The sequence below is a fragment of the Schistocerca americana genome, chromosome 6, assembly GCF_021461395.2.
Source record: "Schistocerca americana isolate TAMUIC-IGC-003095 chromosome 6, iqSchAmer2.1, whole genome shotgun sequence".
NCBI lineage: Eukaryota > Metazoa > Arthropoda > Insecta > Orthoptera > Acrididae > Schistocerca > Schistocerca americana.
In genome coordinates, this window is record NC_060124.1 from 41,345,915 (window position 1) to 41,363,606 (window position 17,692).

At 37.1% G+C, this 17,692-nt stretch overlaps 1 protein-coding gene across 2 annotated transcripts in view; it reads right to left on the minus strand.

Annotated features, from left to right (window-relative positions):
• The window catches only part of LOC124619736 (protein LTV1 homolog), a 53,023-nt gene extending 36,049 nt beyond the window's left edge, over window positions 1-16,974 (minus strand). The window contains exons 1-5 of one of the 2 annotated variants that reach the window (XM_047146309.1): window positions 16,811-16,974; window positions 15,803-15,943; window positions 10,641-10,841; window positions 10,453-10,540; window positions 6,905-7,037 (exon numbers count right to left, since the gene is read on the minus strand). In XM_047146309.1, the coding sequence (XP_047002265.1) occupies window positions 6,905-7,037; window positions 10,453-10,540; window positions 10,641-10,841; window positions 15,803-15,943; window positions 16,811-16,813 (566 nt within the window). In that variant the 5' untranslated portion in view covers window positions 16,814-16,974. Of the gene's footprint in view, window positions 1-6,904; window positions 7,038-10,452; window positions 10,541-10,640; window positions 10,845-15,802; window positions 15,944-16,810 lie in introns of both variants that reach the window. The other variant, XM_047146308.1, reaches the window with a different exon arrangement.
• Window positions 16,975-17,692: the final 718 nt, after the last annotated feature.

Below are 17,692 nucleotides of genomic sequence, written 5' to 3' on the forward strand. Positions count from 1 at the left end.
AGTTTCACTATCTGTGCAGAGGACTGTTTAAGGTGCTGTTTCTATCAAGTAGGCAGCAGTTTTGACAGCTGACACAACCTACTTACTCATCGGAAAGTACTGAGAGCAGTACCTTAGCCACGTCAGCAGTCTGCAATGACAAGTGGGCTGCATCAACCTTGCAGTCCAGCCACAGATCACAGTACACTACTGTTACCAAACCTGGTGGCTCCTACCAAAGTATTGTTTATAGTTGTAGAAGACAAAAAGTTAGTGGAAATGGTGTTGCGAGGTTCCATGCTATTTTTGATGTAGCTAGTGCTGTGTATAAAGATCAAAAGAGAATTTGTTCAGAGATCAATTAAGAATAATTCTTTGTTTACACTACTTGTGCAATTTGTTGGCAATGCATAGGGACAAGAAAATTAACTGTCAGTTTTTAGCAAAAATTTTTAAGAGATATCACAAAATCTGTACTTCAGCTGTATAAAAATATTATGATTCTGGTAATGACAGTTTACTAACAATCGTAACTTGCAATTAATTGTCAAAATTGTATTTTGTCTTCTACATTCCTTAAGGCTGAAGTTCATATATAATTTTAAAATAATGGTTTATTTCCCGAGTAATAAAATTTGATGTGACAACAAAATTAGCACCAAATAAGGCCAAAACCAACACTGCATTTGGAAAAAAAACTGATTTTAGAAAAAAAAAAATGAATTTAGCATAAAAGTAACACTGAATTTGGCACCAAATGATGACAAAACTGTCAAAAAACAATGAGGAATTTGGCAAACAAATAACCAAATTTATGAAAAAAGCTGAATTTGTCAAAAAAAACAACAATGCCAAATTTGGCAAAAATGAATAACACTGAAGTTGTAAAAACACAGAATCTGACAAAAAAGCACCAAATGTGGAAAAAAATTACATCTAATTTGGAAAGAAAGATATTAAATTTACAAAAAATAGCACCAAATTTGGCAAAAAATAACACTGAATTTGGCAAAAATGACACTGAATTCAGAAAAAACTGAAACTGACAAAAAAAAACCAACACCGAATTTGACAAACGGCATCGAATCTTTTAAATAAAGTCGCCAGATTTGTTAAAAAATAATGAATTTCATGAAAAATAAAACATTTATCAAATTTGGAAAAAATAAAAACTAATGTAGAAAAAAGTAACAGCAAATTTGACAAATAATAACAACAAATTTGGTAAAAAATACCAACGACTTCCGCCATAAAATAAAATGATTTTTTCCTAGCTATCTTATGGGTACTAATACCCTGACTGTTTTGCAGTGCTACTGCCCCTGCAAGGTTGTGAAATAGTTCAAGTATGAGTCTCACACAAGGAAACTTTCTACACTGCTAAAAACTGCCACTCCTAGCAAGTGGTATTAGGTTTTTAGATAGTGGTGTCCCAAATTGCTCTTTGTCATAATAGGATTTGCTACTGCTCTCCAGGAAAGCATCCCAGGTAAGTAGATTGTGCAAACAAGAAGTTCCAATGATTAAATCAATTATTGTAACAGGCTTTGCAGCAATCAGCATATAAAAATGTGAAATAGCTGACTTAATAATGCAAAGACATTTTCAGACATTCCACAAGCTCAGCAGAGATGATAATACAAATTGCTTTCTTGTTGCTGACACTCGCAAATGGCTGAGAATAGGATTTCATCATGTTGAATACCAACAGAAATATCTCAGCCCCTACAAGAACACTTGGTAAAATGATGTCAAAATTTGGCAGTTTCGAAGGAGATTGAAACATAATGCCACTTCTAAAATGTTGCCCTACATTATTCTTGTCAAAAATTCTGCTGTCATCTTCCTTTCCATAGGAGACAACATCAGCAAAAGTGAACTTTTAGCTAGCACTGACAACAGCAAGCAACACGAAGGACAAAAAATGTTTGTAATTACAGGACATGGAGCCACTATTGGCAGGAGAAAATATTTGCACATACTTTAGATCGATACCTACAACACAATTTGAGAAATTCCTTTTGTGCTGAAACAGATGCACTAATTTGTTTCAAAGTACTGACAGCATATTTATAACATTCTGCTGATGCAGCTGTGTGATATTCTGAATGCAAACACTAACGTTCTAAGTGACTCTCCCGTTGCCACGCATCTAAAAACAAAACAAAATAAAAATTCAAAGATCGAGGCACATATGGAATTGGAAGTTATACATAACTGCACTTTCTAATTTAGAATGGGGTGCAACATAATGATTTGCTAATAGTTAACACAGACACACTGCATGTGAAGACTGTATGAGATGAAGAAGGAACATTACGGATGCTATAAAAGAGGATAAAAAGGGAAAAGTAACTTCAAGTCAATGGAAGAAATGACCACTGGCTGATAAGTCAACATTTCTTGGAAGAGTGGACCATAAGAGAGAGTAAGTTATTGTTCACCATTGTCTGTACCCTTAACTTTCATTATTAATCATGGAATTGTAGATCACTTCATAACGAATTAAATTGTGTTACATTTTACCTTACAGAAGTTTATCGAACATTCAGCTTTCTTATGTCAGTATTCAGAAGAATATGAAGATGATAAAATTACTGCAGAGGAGCACCCACCAACACAGAAAGAGGATACCGTTCTTGATTCTTTTCCATCCACCAGTAAAAGGCAGAAACAAAATGGTAAAATTTATAACTTCTGGAAAATAGGTGCACCAAAAGAGAAAATAATATTTAGAATTTCAAAGAGACACCTGATGACAATGTCAATTTTTTTCTTCAGAAGTATAACAATGTGATTTCATCAAAAAGGCAAAAATGATGCTACTGAAGATGATTTTTGATCTGGGAAATCGTAACAAACAATCAGCATGCTCAGCATCCCCAACTATTAGTACTGAAACATCTTTATTGTTGCAAAACGTGCATTTTACTAATGATCATTCAACTAAATGTAACTGATTATTCACAAACCGACAGAGTAATAAATTTCAGTTTATTGTTAATGGTTTCCATTGTTCAACAATAAAAGGATAAACAAACTACCACACCTTCTCTCCTGCCCTCCGTCTAAATTGGAACACTTCACTGTCCGCCACTCCCACCACACTATCCCTCCCCCTCCCTGCCCCAGCCTCCTCCTTACACCCACCCAGTCACTACTCCCATCATGCACTGGTGCTGCTGCTCGCAGTGTAGTTTCAGCTCTCTGAGACTGCAGACGTGTGTGCAAGTTGCGTTTGCGTGAGCATGTGTGTCTCCTGCTGACAAAGGCCTTAATGGCCAAAAGCTATGATTGTGTGAATCTTTTTATTGTGCCTATCACGACTCAGCATCTCCGCTATATTGTGAGTAGCAACTTTCCTTCTCTGGTATTTTACAAGCAAGTAAATACGAAAACTCATTTTTCTAATATACTGCTATCAGCTGCAAGCCGCAGCTGCTTCATGTGAACTACTCATTAATGTGTTTGTCGCTAACTTCAGCTGCACTGCAATGGCCACAGTGGCCAGCAGTGTCATAGGAACCACACTCTTAAGCTGCAAATGATCAGTGTGTAAATATATGAATCATAAGACTGGCTTTTTTGAGCCTCAAAGGAGGAGATGAAAAGTTTGCAGGATAAGGTCACATTTTTCCTGTTAGCCATTGATTTTAAATCACTTTTTCAGAATAGGGAGATACAAAGAATTAAAGTGCAATAAAAACAAAATGCTGAAAGAGGTCAGCTATGTGGATGAAACACACTCAGTCTCCAAGCCTCATCAACCGATAAAATTCTCATGCTTTCAGCAGCTGTGATTACTAAAAATCTCAGGAGTTATAACTTCTGACAGCTGGTATAGGCAAGGTGTTTGCCTTACACGTGAGAAGCAGCAGTGTTCAAAATATTCCAGAAGCAAACGAAATCAACATGTGAACATGAAGATGATTTGTGCAGCCCTCCACATATATGATGACAACAGCAGGCATGGAGGGGCCAGAACCATAGTTAAAACATCTGCTCCCACCAACCTGTTTCCATTTAGTGTCTGAAGCCCACCTCCACAATGTGGAAAGTGTGTTGTCCTGTTCTGTGTTGAAGTTACCATGCTTTACTCAAATCTTTGCTGGTTTTTTTATAGTAGACAGCCAAGATCTAGTCACCTGTGTCAAGATCCTTGTCTCCTCAGATAGTATTGTGTGAACACACTTTGCGCCCTGTTCTTACAAACCTGATTTGTCTAGTTCTCTTTGTTTTATATGGTGCTGTGTTCAGGATGGATCTAGCAACTTTGGGAATGGTTTGTTCTACGTAAATACTGCCATATTCACATAAAAAAACAGTTACTCACCATACAGCAGAAATGCTGAGTCGCAGATAGGCACAACAAAAAGACTGTCAGCAAGTAAACTTTCAACCAAAAAGACCTCCATCAGAATTAAACACACACACTCTCCACAAATGCAACTCGCACACACGCACACACACACACACACACACACACACACACACACACACACACACACACACATGACTACAGTTTCTTGCTGCCGGGGTAACTATCCTTTTCATAAAATTGAAATTCATTTTTGCTGTATGATGGATTTGAAATGGAAAATTTTATAGACAGGAGGGGAGAGGAAAGACAAACACTGCATACCATAAGGGCTGTTTTAACAAATAATTCGACTATAGAGATGGAAAACAAATGCAGGTCATTTTAAAGCAAGGCAGATTTTTGTGTGTATTTACTAAAGCCATGAAAGAAGACAGAACAATCCTTCTGGCTTAGACTTTTATATTACAAGGGTGGTTTAAAAAGTTCTCAGAATGGAATAGCAAAACAGTACTTACATCACTGAATTTTTATTATTTTTCAATGTAGTCTCCTTGTAGATTAATGCACTTGATCCAATGATGTTCCAGTGCCTTGACCCCATCTCAAAAACTCGAGGCCTGCTAAATAGTTGTCAACTCCAGCTATCAATTTTTTGTTTTGAAGTGAATCTTCGTGCACCACGAAAAATTTTCGGTTTTAGGAAGAGATGCAAGTCTGACGAAGCCATATCAGGTTAAGAAGGTAGTTGTGGCAAGAATTCATAGTTCGTGTAATTTTGCCGTGGCGACGGCACATGTGTGCGGGCGCGCATTGTCTTGATATCACTTTCTTCCTTGCTAAACCTGGCTTTTTTCGTGTATCTTTTGCTGCCGTTTGTCCAGGAAGTTAGGATAGTATTCTCTTGTTTGGCCGGTGGGGAGATAATCTACAAACAGAATTCCCTTCGCATCCCAGAACACTGATGCCATGACCTTTCTTGACGAAGGATGGTCTCTGCTTTCTTTGGTGGCAGAGAATCAGCATGTTTCCACTGCTTTGACTGTTGTTTTGTCTCTGGGGTGTGTGCAAAAATTGTTTGTTTCTCCTAAAGCGGGCCAAACATTGTCCCGATATGTCCATTCTGATCCAGCGTCAAGAACCGTGGCAACCATCTTGCAGACTTTTTTTTCATTTCTAATTCTTCCGATAAATGTGATATATCCTTTCAGATGACATCTGGCAAGTGTGAGCAATTTCACATACTTTCAATCGGCAATCCTCCACGGCCATTTTGTGCACTTTTGCAATGATTTGTGGAGTAGTGACACATCTTGGCCAACCACTGCGCAGATCATCATCTAAGCTCTCCCAACCAAACTTAAATTGATTTGTCCACTTGGTAAAAGTTGAAGGATCAGAGTCCCCCAGTGTATTCTGGAAATCGGCATGAATGTCCTTTGCTTTCATACCTTTCTTTACAGAGTACTTAATCACTGCTCGAATCTGGATTTTTCCATCTTCACAAATCACTAGGTGGGAACAACAACAGAGAAATGTCACCGCCACAGCTTTCTTCCAAGAGCACTGACGTGGCATGTGTTTACAGGCAACAGTCAAATGACTATCAAGTGAACAACCTGTTGCACTAGTGCTTATCTCTTGTGGTGATTCCAAGAACTTTTCAAAACACCCTCATAGCATCCTCTGCCGAGTGCACAGGAAACCATCTGCAACATCTTTTTTATTGCAGTTATCCTTAAACATCTCTCTTGAATGGTTCATTCTGGGCTGAGAATGCTGTTCTTCAAAACTTGTCACAGCCCTAGGTCTTGGAGTGTTTAAGACCACTCTCTTGTGCACAGCATAGTGGAATTTATTGGTCAGTCTCCTGTACACTGTACGACTGAGCTGACCATCTGCCTTGTGCTCAACAAGCACATTCAAGAATGTTAGCTTGCCCTCCCTCTCCAACTTGACTGTAAATTCATTCGCATGATCCATTAACTGCTGCGGTGCCAGTTCACAATGGCAACATTAAGAAGTCATCATCAATGTACCAGTGAAAAGAAGACAGTCATTGTGGCACGGGAGTGAGAGCTACTTCTTTTAAATGTTCCAAGGATAGATTCACCTTGACTGGCCACAGCGGCAAGTCAATGAGTCCATTGCTGTAACATCCATCATTTCATAATATTACTGTGTTACAGGAAATACATTGTCAGTAGAGCATGACAAAACAATCTGATGATATCAGCTAAGCTTAAATTCAGCACACCTCTACAACATTCTGGACACTGCTGCTTCAGATATGACGGCAAAAACCTAGCATATCTCAGTAGTCAGGAGTTTAACTCCTGATGGCTGTGACAGCTGTCAGAAACTCAAGCATTTAATCTAAACTGATGCAACTTGAAAACTAAGTATATTTTGTCCAGTTATGCCACCATGAGGTCACAAGTCAGCTAAGGTTTTCATTAGATTTAGGTGTGTTCCTAAGTATCAGGTTTTCCATAACACATTAGGCTTCCTTGGATTGAAGCTGGAAGGTAGCAGAGACGGTCACTGTTTAAAAGTGAATAAATTTTCAACTACCACATACTACCCAATATGACTATGCGAACTCACTTGTCTTCCTCATTAGAATCTACTGCATTTGCAAGTTCAACAAAATTGTCTTCCAGTTGATTCTCAGGATCATCAAAATCAAAATCATCATCCATTGCAGCAACAACATCAGGATCAAGTTCTAATCTAAGACCTGAAACAATTCATTCTATTAGAAATTGTGGAAACTGCTTAATACTTTAAATTCACAATCACGATTAATCATTCCTGGCACTCTTCTATACATTAACAGCATACATAAACATGCAATTTTATTACAAATATGGATAATGAAACCATGCAGACATCAACAGTATGCTAGGATCACAAATGATGGCGGTAGAGTTAGGCTAGTAAATTTTTTATTTCGTTTGTTGCTTGTTGTCATGGCTGATGGAGGTGCCAAGCAATAAATTATACACAAGCAAGTGAGAGACATACTTTGCAGGATACACACTTTCATCAAGCGCATAGCATGTGAATGCGCATACCACAACTGTCCCTTGGAACTGGCAACAATGCAATCACCATCTGTTTCTCGACCTGTGTGAACTGCCATCATTTGTGAATCACACTACAGCCACAGTGAGTAGAAGAGGAAGTGTGCTGTGAATTAACACAGGCAGCATAGAAAAGGTGGCGAGTCCACACACTATGAGCAGCGTTGTCACTTGAGACTCAAGTTCATATGTGATCAGAAAGCGTTTGTTGCTTCTGTCTCCACTTATTTTGTGAGTTTGTTTATGGTGTTGTGAGTGAACATGAAGTGTTGAAGGTTGTAATGATAAAGAGATGTTACAGTTACTGGTATGTATAGAAGAGAAAGAACAAAAATGTGCCAAGTCTTTTGTTCCAGCATACTGATCTGGCCACAGCGAAACTAAAGGTAAATATTTCTTAGGCCTCTAAAAACCAAAGCAGGATTTCAAAATGGGTGAAAGCAATTCCTCAGAAGGACAATCTGACTAACACTTGTTTTGTGTGTGATTCACATTTCAGTGAGGAACAACAAAAGCAGAACGAAATTTTCACTCTGCAGCGGAGCGTGCGCTGATATGAAACTTCCTGGCAGATTAAAACTGTGTGCCAGACCGAGACTCGAACTCGGGACCTTTGCCTTTCGCAGGCAATTGTATTAGCAACCCAGTTACCCAAGCACAACTCACGATCTGCAGGAGAGCTTCCGTGAAGTTTGGAAGGAAGGAGACGGGGTACTGGCAGGATTAAAGCTGTGGGCATGAGTCGTGAGACATGCTTGGTTAGCTCAGTCAGTAGAGCACTTGCCCGTGAAAGGCAAAGATCCCGATTTTGCGTCAGTCCAGCACACAGTTTTAATCTGCCAGGAAGTTTCAACAAAAGCAGACTTGTTTGTCACCATAAGCACGGTTTAGTGATTCCTCAAGTATTTCCCAATTTACTGAAATATCTGTCGAAAATATGACACGAAGAAAATCACCAGTAACACACTCACCAAAGGGACACTGGGAAAAGACGATGGTAAACAAGACACAGTTACGTTGTCTACTAGTGTTGCTTCTGTTGATTAAAATGCAGGGAACGGATCGGTACTGAATGAAATAGTAATTACTTAAAACAATACTGAAGTGCTAGAAACTGGAAATTGTGCAATTACATGATTAATTAAGAACAGCAAATCCCGAAATGAAACTCCTGTGAAACAACTCAGTCAAATGTCCTAAGGCATTTTAAACTTAGTAAAGAACAGAAAATCATAGTTGTCACTATGTTAAAGAAATACCACTTTAAAAGCAACAAGAGAATGTTTTTTGTGGTACAGCAATGACTTTACTCTGGATAGCATGTTCCTGAATATTAGTAGCCCAAAGGATATAGACATTGTCTGAAGCACAGATTGTTGCCACAACCTTCTGAAACACATTTCTGAAATTTAGTAAATGATCTCAAATGCTCATGTGAAATTAACACAGAAGCTGTAGAACAATTAAGAATTATTTCTGGGAAGAACAAGACTAAAACAAAGGTGTGCTGATTTTTTATGAAGTTAGGCCCCAAAAAAAAGCTACATTTCAATAACACTCTGCTGAAAATTGGTTTCGTCAATTTATGAGAATATATTCCAGATGACTGTAGTAATAACCTAGCAGATTGCGCTCTGGTGTTCATGTTTGTTGCTCTGCTGCATAACTGTATTTATCCTATTGGTGTGTGTGCGAGTTGCAATGTCACTATCGGTGATGTCTAACATGTATTGATTCAAGTAATTATATGAATATAATAGAGGGAAACATTCCACGTGGGAAAAATATATCTAACAACAAAGATGATGTGACTTACCAAACGAAAGCGCTGGCACGTCGATAGACACACAAACAAACACAAACATACACACAAAATTCTAGCTTTCGCAACCAACGGTTGCTTCGTCAGGAAAGAGGGAAGGAGAGGGAAAGACGAAAGGATGTGGGCTTTAAGGGAGAGGGTAAGGAGTCATTCCAATCCCGGGAGCGGAAAGACTTACCTTAGGGGGAAAAAAGGACGGGTATACACTCGCACACACACACATATCCATCATGTGTGGGTGCGAGTGTATACCCGTCCTTTTTTCCCCCTAAGGTAAGTCTTCCCGCTCCCAGGATTGTAATGACTCCTTACCCTCTCCCTTAAAACCCACATCCTTTCGTCTTTCCCTCTCCTTCCCTCTTTCCTGACGTACTTTTTAACGATGACATCATCAACTACAATTTTTATCAATAGGATACTTGCCCACAATTCACTGGATTGGAAGATTGCCACAAACTAGCTTCCACTCACTTGGATTCGACACCATTTCAGCGAATGATCATAAATTTAGCCCTGCATTACCTCAGTAGGCAAGAGCATTAAATTCTAGAGGGAATTTAAAGCAATATGATTTGAAGACAGCAAATCAATGGAATTACTCGTCAGATAGATGAACAACTTAGTAGAGGCACATTTATTTTTGTAATGATGCTTTGTACAAAAATGCAAACTCTGCTTTCAAAGGAACTCTCCAACCTTCTCTGGCAGTACCTTGGAAATATATAAATACTTACGGAAAAGACGCCTCAGTTCTCTCCCAACGTAAAATATACATCATTTTGGTATCATAAGGGTCTCTTGAGTTGCAATGATCAGTAATAGACTTCATAGGCTTTGACAAGCTACAATTTGTGTACATTCTTGTAAAACTTTCATTATCTCTCTACGCAAACTGTGAACACAAATGTGAATTTTTATCGGCATCATACATAAAATAAAAGCAGATGTTAGCTCGATATTTGCAACAAAAGAACTGAGACAGAGTTTTGGAAAAGCAAACATAATTAAGAAAACCCTGTGTATTCCAAATAATTTCACGAGGCTCAATACGATCCACAATGTAAGTCTGTCTGCTGCTTTTGCTGTTGTAACATGTACTTAACAAGCAGAGAAACTGACATCTCACGATGGAACCGCTGAACTAGGGGAGTCAGCACACTTTCTCTTTTACTCGCTATGCAGAACTATTACATAACAGGTTAAGGATTTATATTCCACCGTGTGGACAGGCATTCATTAGGCTTTACCTGACTGTGGAGCAGCTTTATTGAGCATTCCAATTTGCTCTTCAATTTCAGATGCAAAAACGGATGATGGAAGGTAAATTTTTGTGACCTGTATGAAGCATGTTACAATAATAAATGAGAAGGAAGGATATAATGAATACAAAATCACTGTTTTTAAAGACAAAAATGATAACTCATTAGAAATTTACTTGTGAGAGACTTTCTTCCAAATTTTCGTTCTGTTTTTGACTGGAAGGGTGTTTCTCTTCCTTAGTTTTTTTCTTTTCACTAACAGGCTCCCAGACACATTCAGCACTGCTGACTTCCTTGAGATGCTGAAGGTAGTCGTAGTCATCATCAAAGAAAATTCCATATTTTCTCTGTTCTTCTTTCCGTTTTTCAACTTCTTCCTGCTGGACATAACAACTCATTAATTAAGGAACAGATAAAGGCTCTATAAGTTAAAATATTAAACAATGCATATTGGCTTAAAAAACAGAAAGTAGTTGAAGGAAAAAAGTGTTTTCACAACAAAGATGAAGACAATGAAGATGGGTAAAAAGAGAACTCACAATCCTAGACGCAAAGATATAAAATGATACACACACAATTGTGTACACATAAGTGTGGAACATGAGGAAAAAATAGGGGAAGAAATTACACAGTTAATGGTGCAGAACATTACAGCAAGGAGAGTAATGGAAATGGGAAGTGTGAGGAAAAATTACCGTCAACTGGGATGATTCTGACCCCCTGACCCCAGAATCAATTTCACCCTTTCCTTTCTATTTCCGGATGAATTTATATGCCTTCTTGAAAATTAAAGTTACTATATAACACAATGGAATTTGCTGATTTGAATTCATGCCCTTTAAAATAAATTTTAATATATATTATAGTTCAAGACATTTTTTAAGCAAGCCTACATATCCGCATATAAATTCAACTGAAAAACTTTCCTGCCCAGAAGACACTGTTAATCCTATCATCAGGTTATTACACAAATTCACACATTTTAATGAAGGTGCCTGTTGTTGTTAACAGTACAAACAATTTTAACAATTAAAAATTCATATTTCCTTTAAAACAGCTAACTTTTTTCCCCTCAGGGGCAATACTGACCCCCTCAATGTCACCAAATTTCCATTAATCCACATGTATTCGCCTAAATATGGTGTGAAACAAAAGTGAAATTTATAATCCTTTTTTTAGAATGTAAGAGTGGGCAACAATGAATTTAAATTCATAGTTAGTCTAGGTCAGTCTCTGTTGTTACAAATGTTCTGTTTGCTGCAGTAGTTTTAGATTGAGATTTGTGTATTGTTTTAACTGTAAAGAATGGAGACAGCATGCTATATCTTTATTAGACAGTGAAGTTCGAGAATAAACTGCCAGTTTGAATAGCAAAATCAAAACCATAACTAAATTAAAACACGTATTGAAATGCTTAGAACTTACCAAATTTCTCCACGTGTAAGATGGTAACTAGATGTGAACAAGAAAAAATGAAAGGAAAACAGATGCTGTAGCTGAATCTCTGGTTTCTATTTTGAAGTATTTATGCGAAAAGAAAAAATCCAATAGTCCTTTCAAGTACAAATAGAAATAAAATTAATGTGAGCGCTGGGAAAGCTACTTTGGCTGTTCATACTTTGAGCATTGATTCAAAATTGTTCAAAATGTCATCAAATGAAAATGTGTCCACAGTAAACAAAAAGTTCAAATTGTCTGCCAGTACAAATGAAACTAACTATCCTCGGCCTAGTTGTTCCAAGTCATCCACAGCTAATGAAGAACTCTCAAAAGCCAAGCAAAATCTCTTACAAAGTCTGATAATTCTTCATCAGATGAACTTGACTTAATGAAATTTGCAGAGACTCTGGCAACTGATAAAAGTAATTTTGATCCTTCAGACAATCCTGTTGTTGAAGATATGCTGCTCACTAAGTGTCAAGATCCTTTACCAAATCACTTTGTTATGGTGAAAGTAGTTGGAGGTAAAAGGGGGAAGCAAACTTTTCACTATGTTTGTATAATTCAAAAAGTTGCAACAAAGAACTCAATGAAAACTACATCCACTCCAAAAAAACGTGTTGTATTCACTGCCCCATTCTGTTATGTGATTGGTAAGCTGCCTCCACCAGAAGTACAGGCTGTTGGTTATACAATTCTGTATAAATTTCCTGAGAGAAATTTAGAAAAAGAATTTTAATGTTTTCAGCCAGTAAAAGTTTTTTTGTAGTGTGTTTTAAATAAAGGACTGATAATAATACTCATAGAAATGTGTGTTTCACCGATACCTAGCTTACCAACATTTTATGAAACATATCGTTTTCAATTGGATCATTGAGATCCCTTTACAGATGTCATACTCATAATGCACTACACAAACATTTATCCCACGAACATTTTGCACATTATTATAATGAAACGGATTTGAGGGGTCAATGTAATCTCAGGTCACAAGGTAACGTTGACACCTTTCAATTATTTTTTCCACTAACCTATAAAAATATATCATACACAGTGCACTATGGGTGTTTGTATAGAAATAATGTACACTAATAAGAATCACCATGAACAGAAATTGATATTTGCAAGAAATAGTCCACAAAATTTTCAAAAAAAGGGGTCAATCTTACGCCAGATGATAGTAATGAATAGTGGTGTACTGAACCGTAAAAAGAGGATGGAGGATGAGGAAAAGGGATAAAATAAAACACCGCAAATCAGAGATAAAGGAAAGAGGTACTGTAAAATGGTACAAGAGAAAGGACGTTATGCAAAGACAAGATGGATGGGCATGACCAGAGGAGAATAAAGAGGAAAAAAGGGGCAGCAAAACATATTGTAAATTGTGAACGAGGGCAGAAAGTTACAAGATAAAAATGTAGATGAGAAGAGTCAGACATTAGAGCTGGATCAAAGCTGCAGGAGGACAGAATGTGACGGGAGAGAGATAAGAAGTAGTACAGACCTTACAGCCTCTTCCTGCTGTTTATTTCACTCAAATTCTGGTTGGCAATGAACATGTCCTATCACAATCTACCCAACCTTGCAACCAGCCCTAGAGGCTCCTCAATGTTCCACATTGCTCTTGTCACCCAGTCCTCTATTTTACCCAATTGCGCCCCACATTACAGTCTTCAGCATGCTATCCTTCACAGGTACAGTCAGTTTATGTACTTACCTTCATTCTATGATGCTGAGATAAAAAAAAAAAAAAATAAAAAATAAAAAAAAATTAAAAAAAAAAAAATAAAAAAAAAATCAAAAAAAAATCAAAAACCTTCTTTCTTGTTGGGAAAAATGTATTTCTAAAAGAAGAAAATATGTAGAAAAATAAATTGTCAGGTTATCCTCCACTCATAGGCCGCTGCACACTTGACCATTATTTTGATTTGTAAATAATAATAGATTCCATGAACTGTGTACAAAGCCAGACCAACAGGCATTACATACGTTGACCAAAAAAAGGATAGTGCATTGAGAATGACTAGTTGCTAGCCTAAATTTAGATCTGCCAATAAATATTCCAAAGGACGACTGGCAGCTGAAATAAATCAAAATAAATTGTATATTTGCCTTTTATTTTTTGAATAAATAATTTTCTTAAAATAAAATCTCATTTATTTTGTTTTACCCTTGTACTTCAAGGGAAGATCCATTCTGGAAAAAAATGGCAACCAAATCACAGCACCTATTTGTGCTCTACAAAAGCACAGACTAAACTAATTTCAAAACACACTTAATCCACTAACTAGGGCCGAACCACCACATAATCAAATTGTAACACCATTACATCAGGGCTCAAAGTAGACAGTTGGCATGCAATTATTTGCATGTATAATTTCATGGTGAGGTTTTATTCCCACAATGAACGCAAAAAATTTGGTGGTAAGTAATTGTTTTTTTTATAGAGTGCAGCAATCGGTCATCCTTTTTTTAGATTTTATTACGCAAATCCAGGTTTCGGCTAGTAGCTAGCCATTCTCAATGCATGTAAGTCCCTGTTGTTTGGGCATCAGTCACAGTTCTTTGAATACTATATAGTATCAGTCACAGTTCTTTGAAAACTATATAGTATTCAAAGAACTGTGACTGACATTCCATTGAGAATGGCTAGCTACTTGCCGAAATCTGGATTTGCGTAGTAAAATCTAAAAAAGGACGACTGGTTGCTGCACTCTATAATTTATAAGTCACATAACAGTCGCTGAGTGCATCCACTTTCTGAATGGAACATAATCTGATAATTTATTTATTTTATTTTTTTTTTTTTTTTTTTTCGAGTTGTAATTTTTTGTGTACTGAATGTGTTTTAATTTACTAAGGGATGTTTAAGTTTTGAATTTTTGAGATGCTGTGATTTTGTTTTTCATAGTTGTAGGTGTTGGTTTTTTTGTATCAATAGTTATGGTTGACCTATATAGGTCAAGGGAAAAGACCGATTCCTATCTTCATAGTTTTATATGTAGGTATTGGTGTTTTGGTATCGTCAGCTGTGGTCAAAGGAAATGTCTGATTCCAATACTGGTAGTTTTTGCTGTAGGCATTGGTGTTCTGGTACCGTCGGCTGCGGCTGATCTATATAGGTCAAGGGAAGTGTCCGATTCCTGTAGATTTTTGAAAATTTTTTTTTGTTCATCATTTTGTATGTTTTGGGATTGTGGTGTGTTTTTTTTTTTACTGTTATATTTAGCCTGTCCCCTCCCTAAAACCCGCAATTTCCCGCAGTTGTCCCATTATTTTGATTGTATTTTTGGAGGGAGGTGTTATTGTCTTATTTATACGTATTTTCATGTTTGTTGCCATGTGTATGTAGTGACATCATAGGTGCATTATTGGAGACGCTTAGAATAGTCATTTCCGCCATACTGATGACGTCATGGTTCAAAGCAGACGGGTAGAATCAGACTCTTCCGTAATCCCCAGATTTTTATAATCTTGTACACAGAGGTTTAACTTAGCTGCAAAATCATTTGTCACTGGGAATTGATGAAAACTGTGCCATGGAATGGCTTGCCCAGGAATTGTCTTATTATGTAGAAATACACTCAACAGTTCACAGTAGCTTCCTCTAGAAAATATACATCAGAATCAATTTTACATTCTGCAGCAGTGTGTGGTGATATGAAAGTTTTTGCCCGAGTGAGAAACAGTTTGCCAGACCGAGACTCAAACTTGGGACCTTTGCCTTTAGTGCGCAAGTGCTTTACTAGCTACCCAAGCGTGACTCATAATCCGTCCTCACAGCTGTCCTTCTGCCAGTACAAAAATGACACTTTTCACAAAAAGCAACTAAAACCATCTGTTGAAAGAGAAAAATTGTGGCCATAATTTTCAACTGTTAATGTCAGACAGCTCTTACCTTAGGCCTCTTCTCAGCAGCTGGTACGAGAACATGCTGTGGGGCAGTTTCATCTGCTATAAGCGGATCTTGCTGACTTCTGTGTACAAGATGGAAGGTCACAGCATTCTTACGATCAATGAACTTCTTCTTTGCTTTTGGCTGAAAAATATAAATATCATTATCAGCAACTAACACTCTGTGGAGTTCCAGATGTCTAATATGTGGTGAAACAGTATTCAAAGGTTGGCTTTATCGCGATTCAATTATTGTATTACATCAAAAAATAAATTCATACACCATTTACTGCTTTCGTGTGAGTGTCACTGATAAAGAAATCCATCCTGAAATACATTACATATAGTAATTGGGATACAATGCATTGTATGTTTACTCAGAATGAAACTGTTCCAAAAGGTTTTCAAATTAAAACATAAATCATTCTACATCTTTCAATTATCTAGCTCTAATGTTCAGAAATTAGAACATTGAGATTTTTATTCATATAAGGAGATAACAAAAAAGGGGCGACTAGTTTTCCTAGACGGAAGATTTAGGTACCCTACAGTTATATAGTATTAGTTTTATCCAAAATCGCATCTACATTTACAGAATTTCTCAACAAAAAGTCGTAAGTCTAACACACTTGGGTTCTACACAAACAATATCGTGTGAGGAAAATATTTCGAAAATCATACTACAAACAAGCATCTTAATCTGACTGATTCATAACATTAAACTTTACCTGATCAACCAACGTTTACGGTATTCATTTTTAATAATAAAATAGATGTAAACCGTAGCAAGGTTACCAGGTTGTGCAGAATAAATGATGGAAAGGATTTTAGGTAAGTTATACAATGACCATGCTGTATTGGCTAAATGTGGATCACAATATGTACGTTGCTGCAATCTATGCATACCTTTCTGTCATTAGAAGAAGAAAAATATATACACACTGTACCAAGGAGGAATTCTACAATCAAATAAAAGAATAATAATTCTTATGTAACACACAACTACATTTACCATGGTTGACAACAATCGTTACCCTTCCTGGCTTGCTGCTCTCACACCACCCACTAATAACAATATTAGTATAATTTCATATACTATGTAAACAAGACACCATGTGTTTCAGATTTGTAAACACAATACCAAAGACGTACACGCACAGCGGAATACCACTAGTACCAGAATCTCGACTGCGGTGCGGACTGTGGCGAAAGTCTCTGATGTGAAAGTTGTTGCCTTTCGATAACTGGATCGACGCTAGCGCTGAAAGCAGTTACAAAGCAGACAGTGACTTGTGTAAATGTTATTTATTTTTCTACGTAACTAACTAAATAATTGTTATATTTTTATGTTCTGTGTATTAGTAAATCACCAAAGGACAAGAATAATCTGAAATAAAGGGTCTAGTGTAGCAGGGGATACAACCCGTCGGCTTTGGACAATGACGTCACAAGTCGCCAGAGAGCAGTTTACCATTTTCGCTTTTGCTGTTATGTTTCAGTTTCGTTTTTTTACTGATTGCTTAATAAAGTGGATCTGTTTATTCTATCCCGTGAGATTTTTTAAAAAAAAGCCAAAAAACACTTATCAGCTACTGAAGGGAGCTACAACACTAAGAAGAATCGCTTCTCGTTTGGCGACTTGTGACGTCATTGTCCAAAGCCGACGGGTTGTATCCCCTGCTACACTAGTCCCGAAATAAATGTAAAACAGCAAGGTTACCTTAGTCAATGGCGTTAAGTTACAACTTATTCATAAAGAAATACTTTCGAATATGCATGTAATTCCATTTACTCCACTGACAGCAAGAGAATATAAACACATACTTCATGCATGAGAAGCGTAGGCCTATACTTCTCTTGTTGTTTGTTCTTATTATGATACGCATTTTCCTTG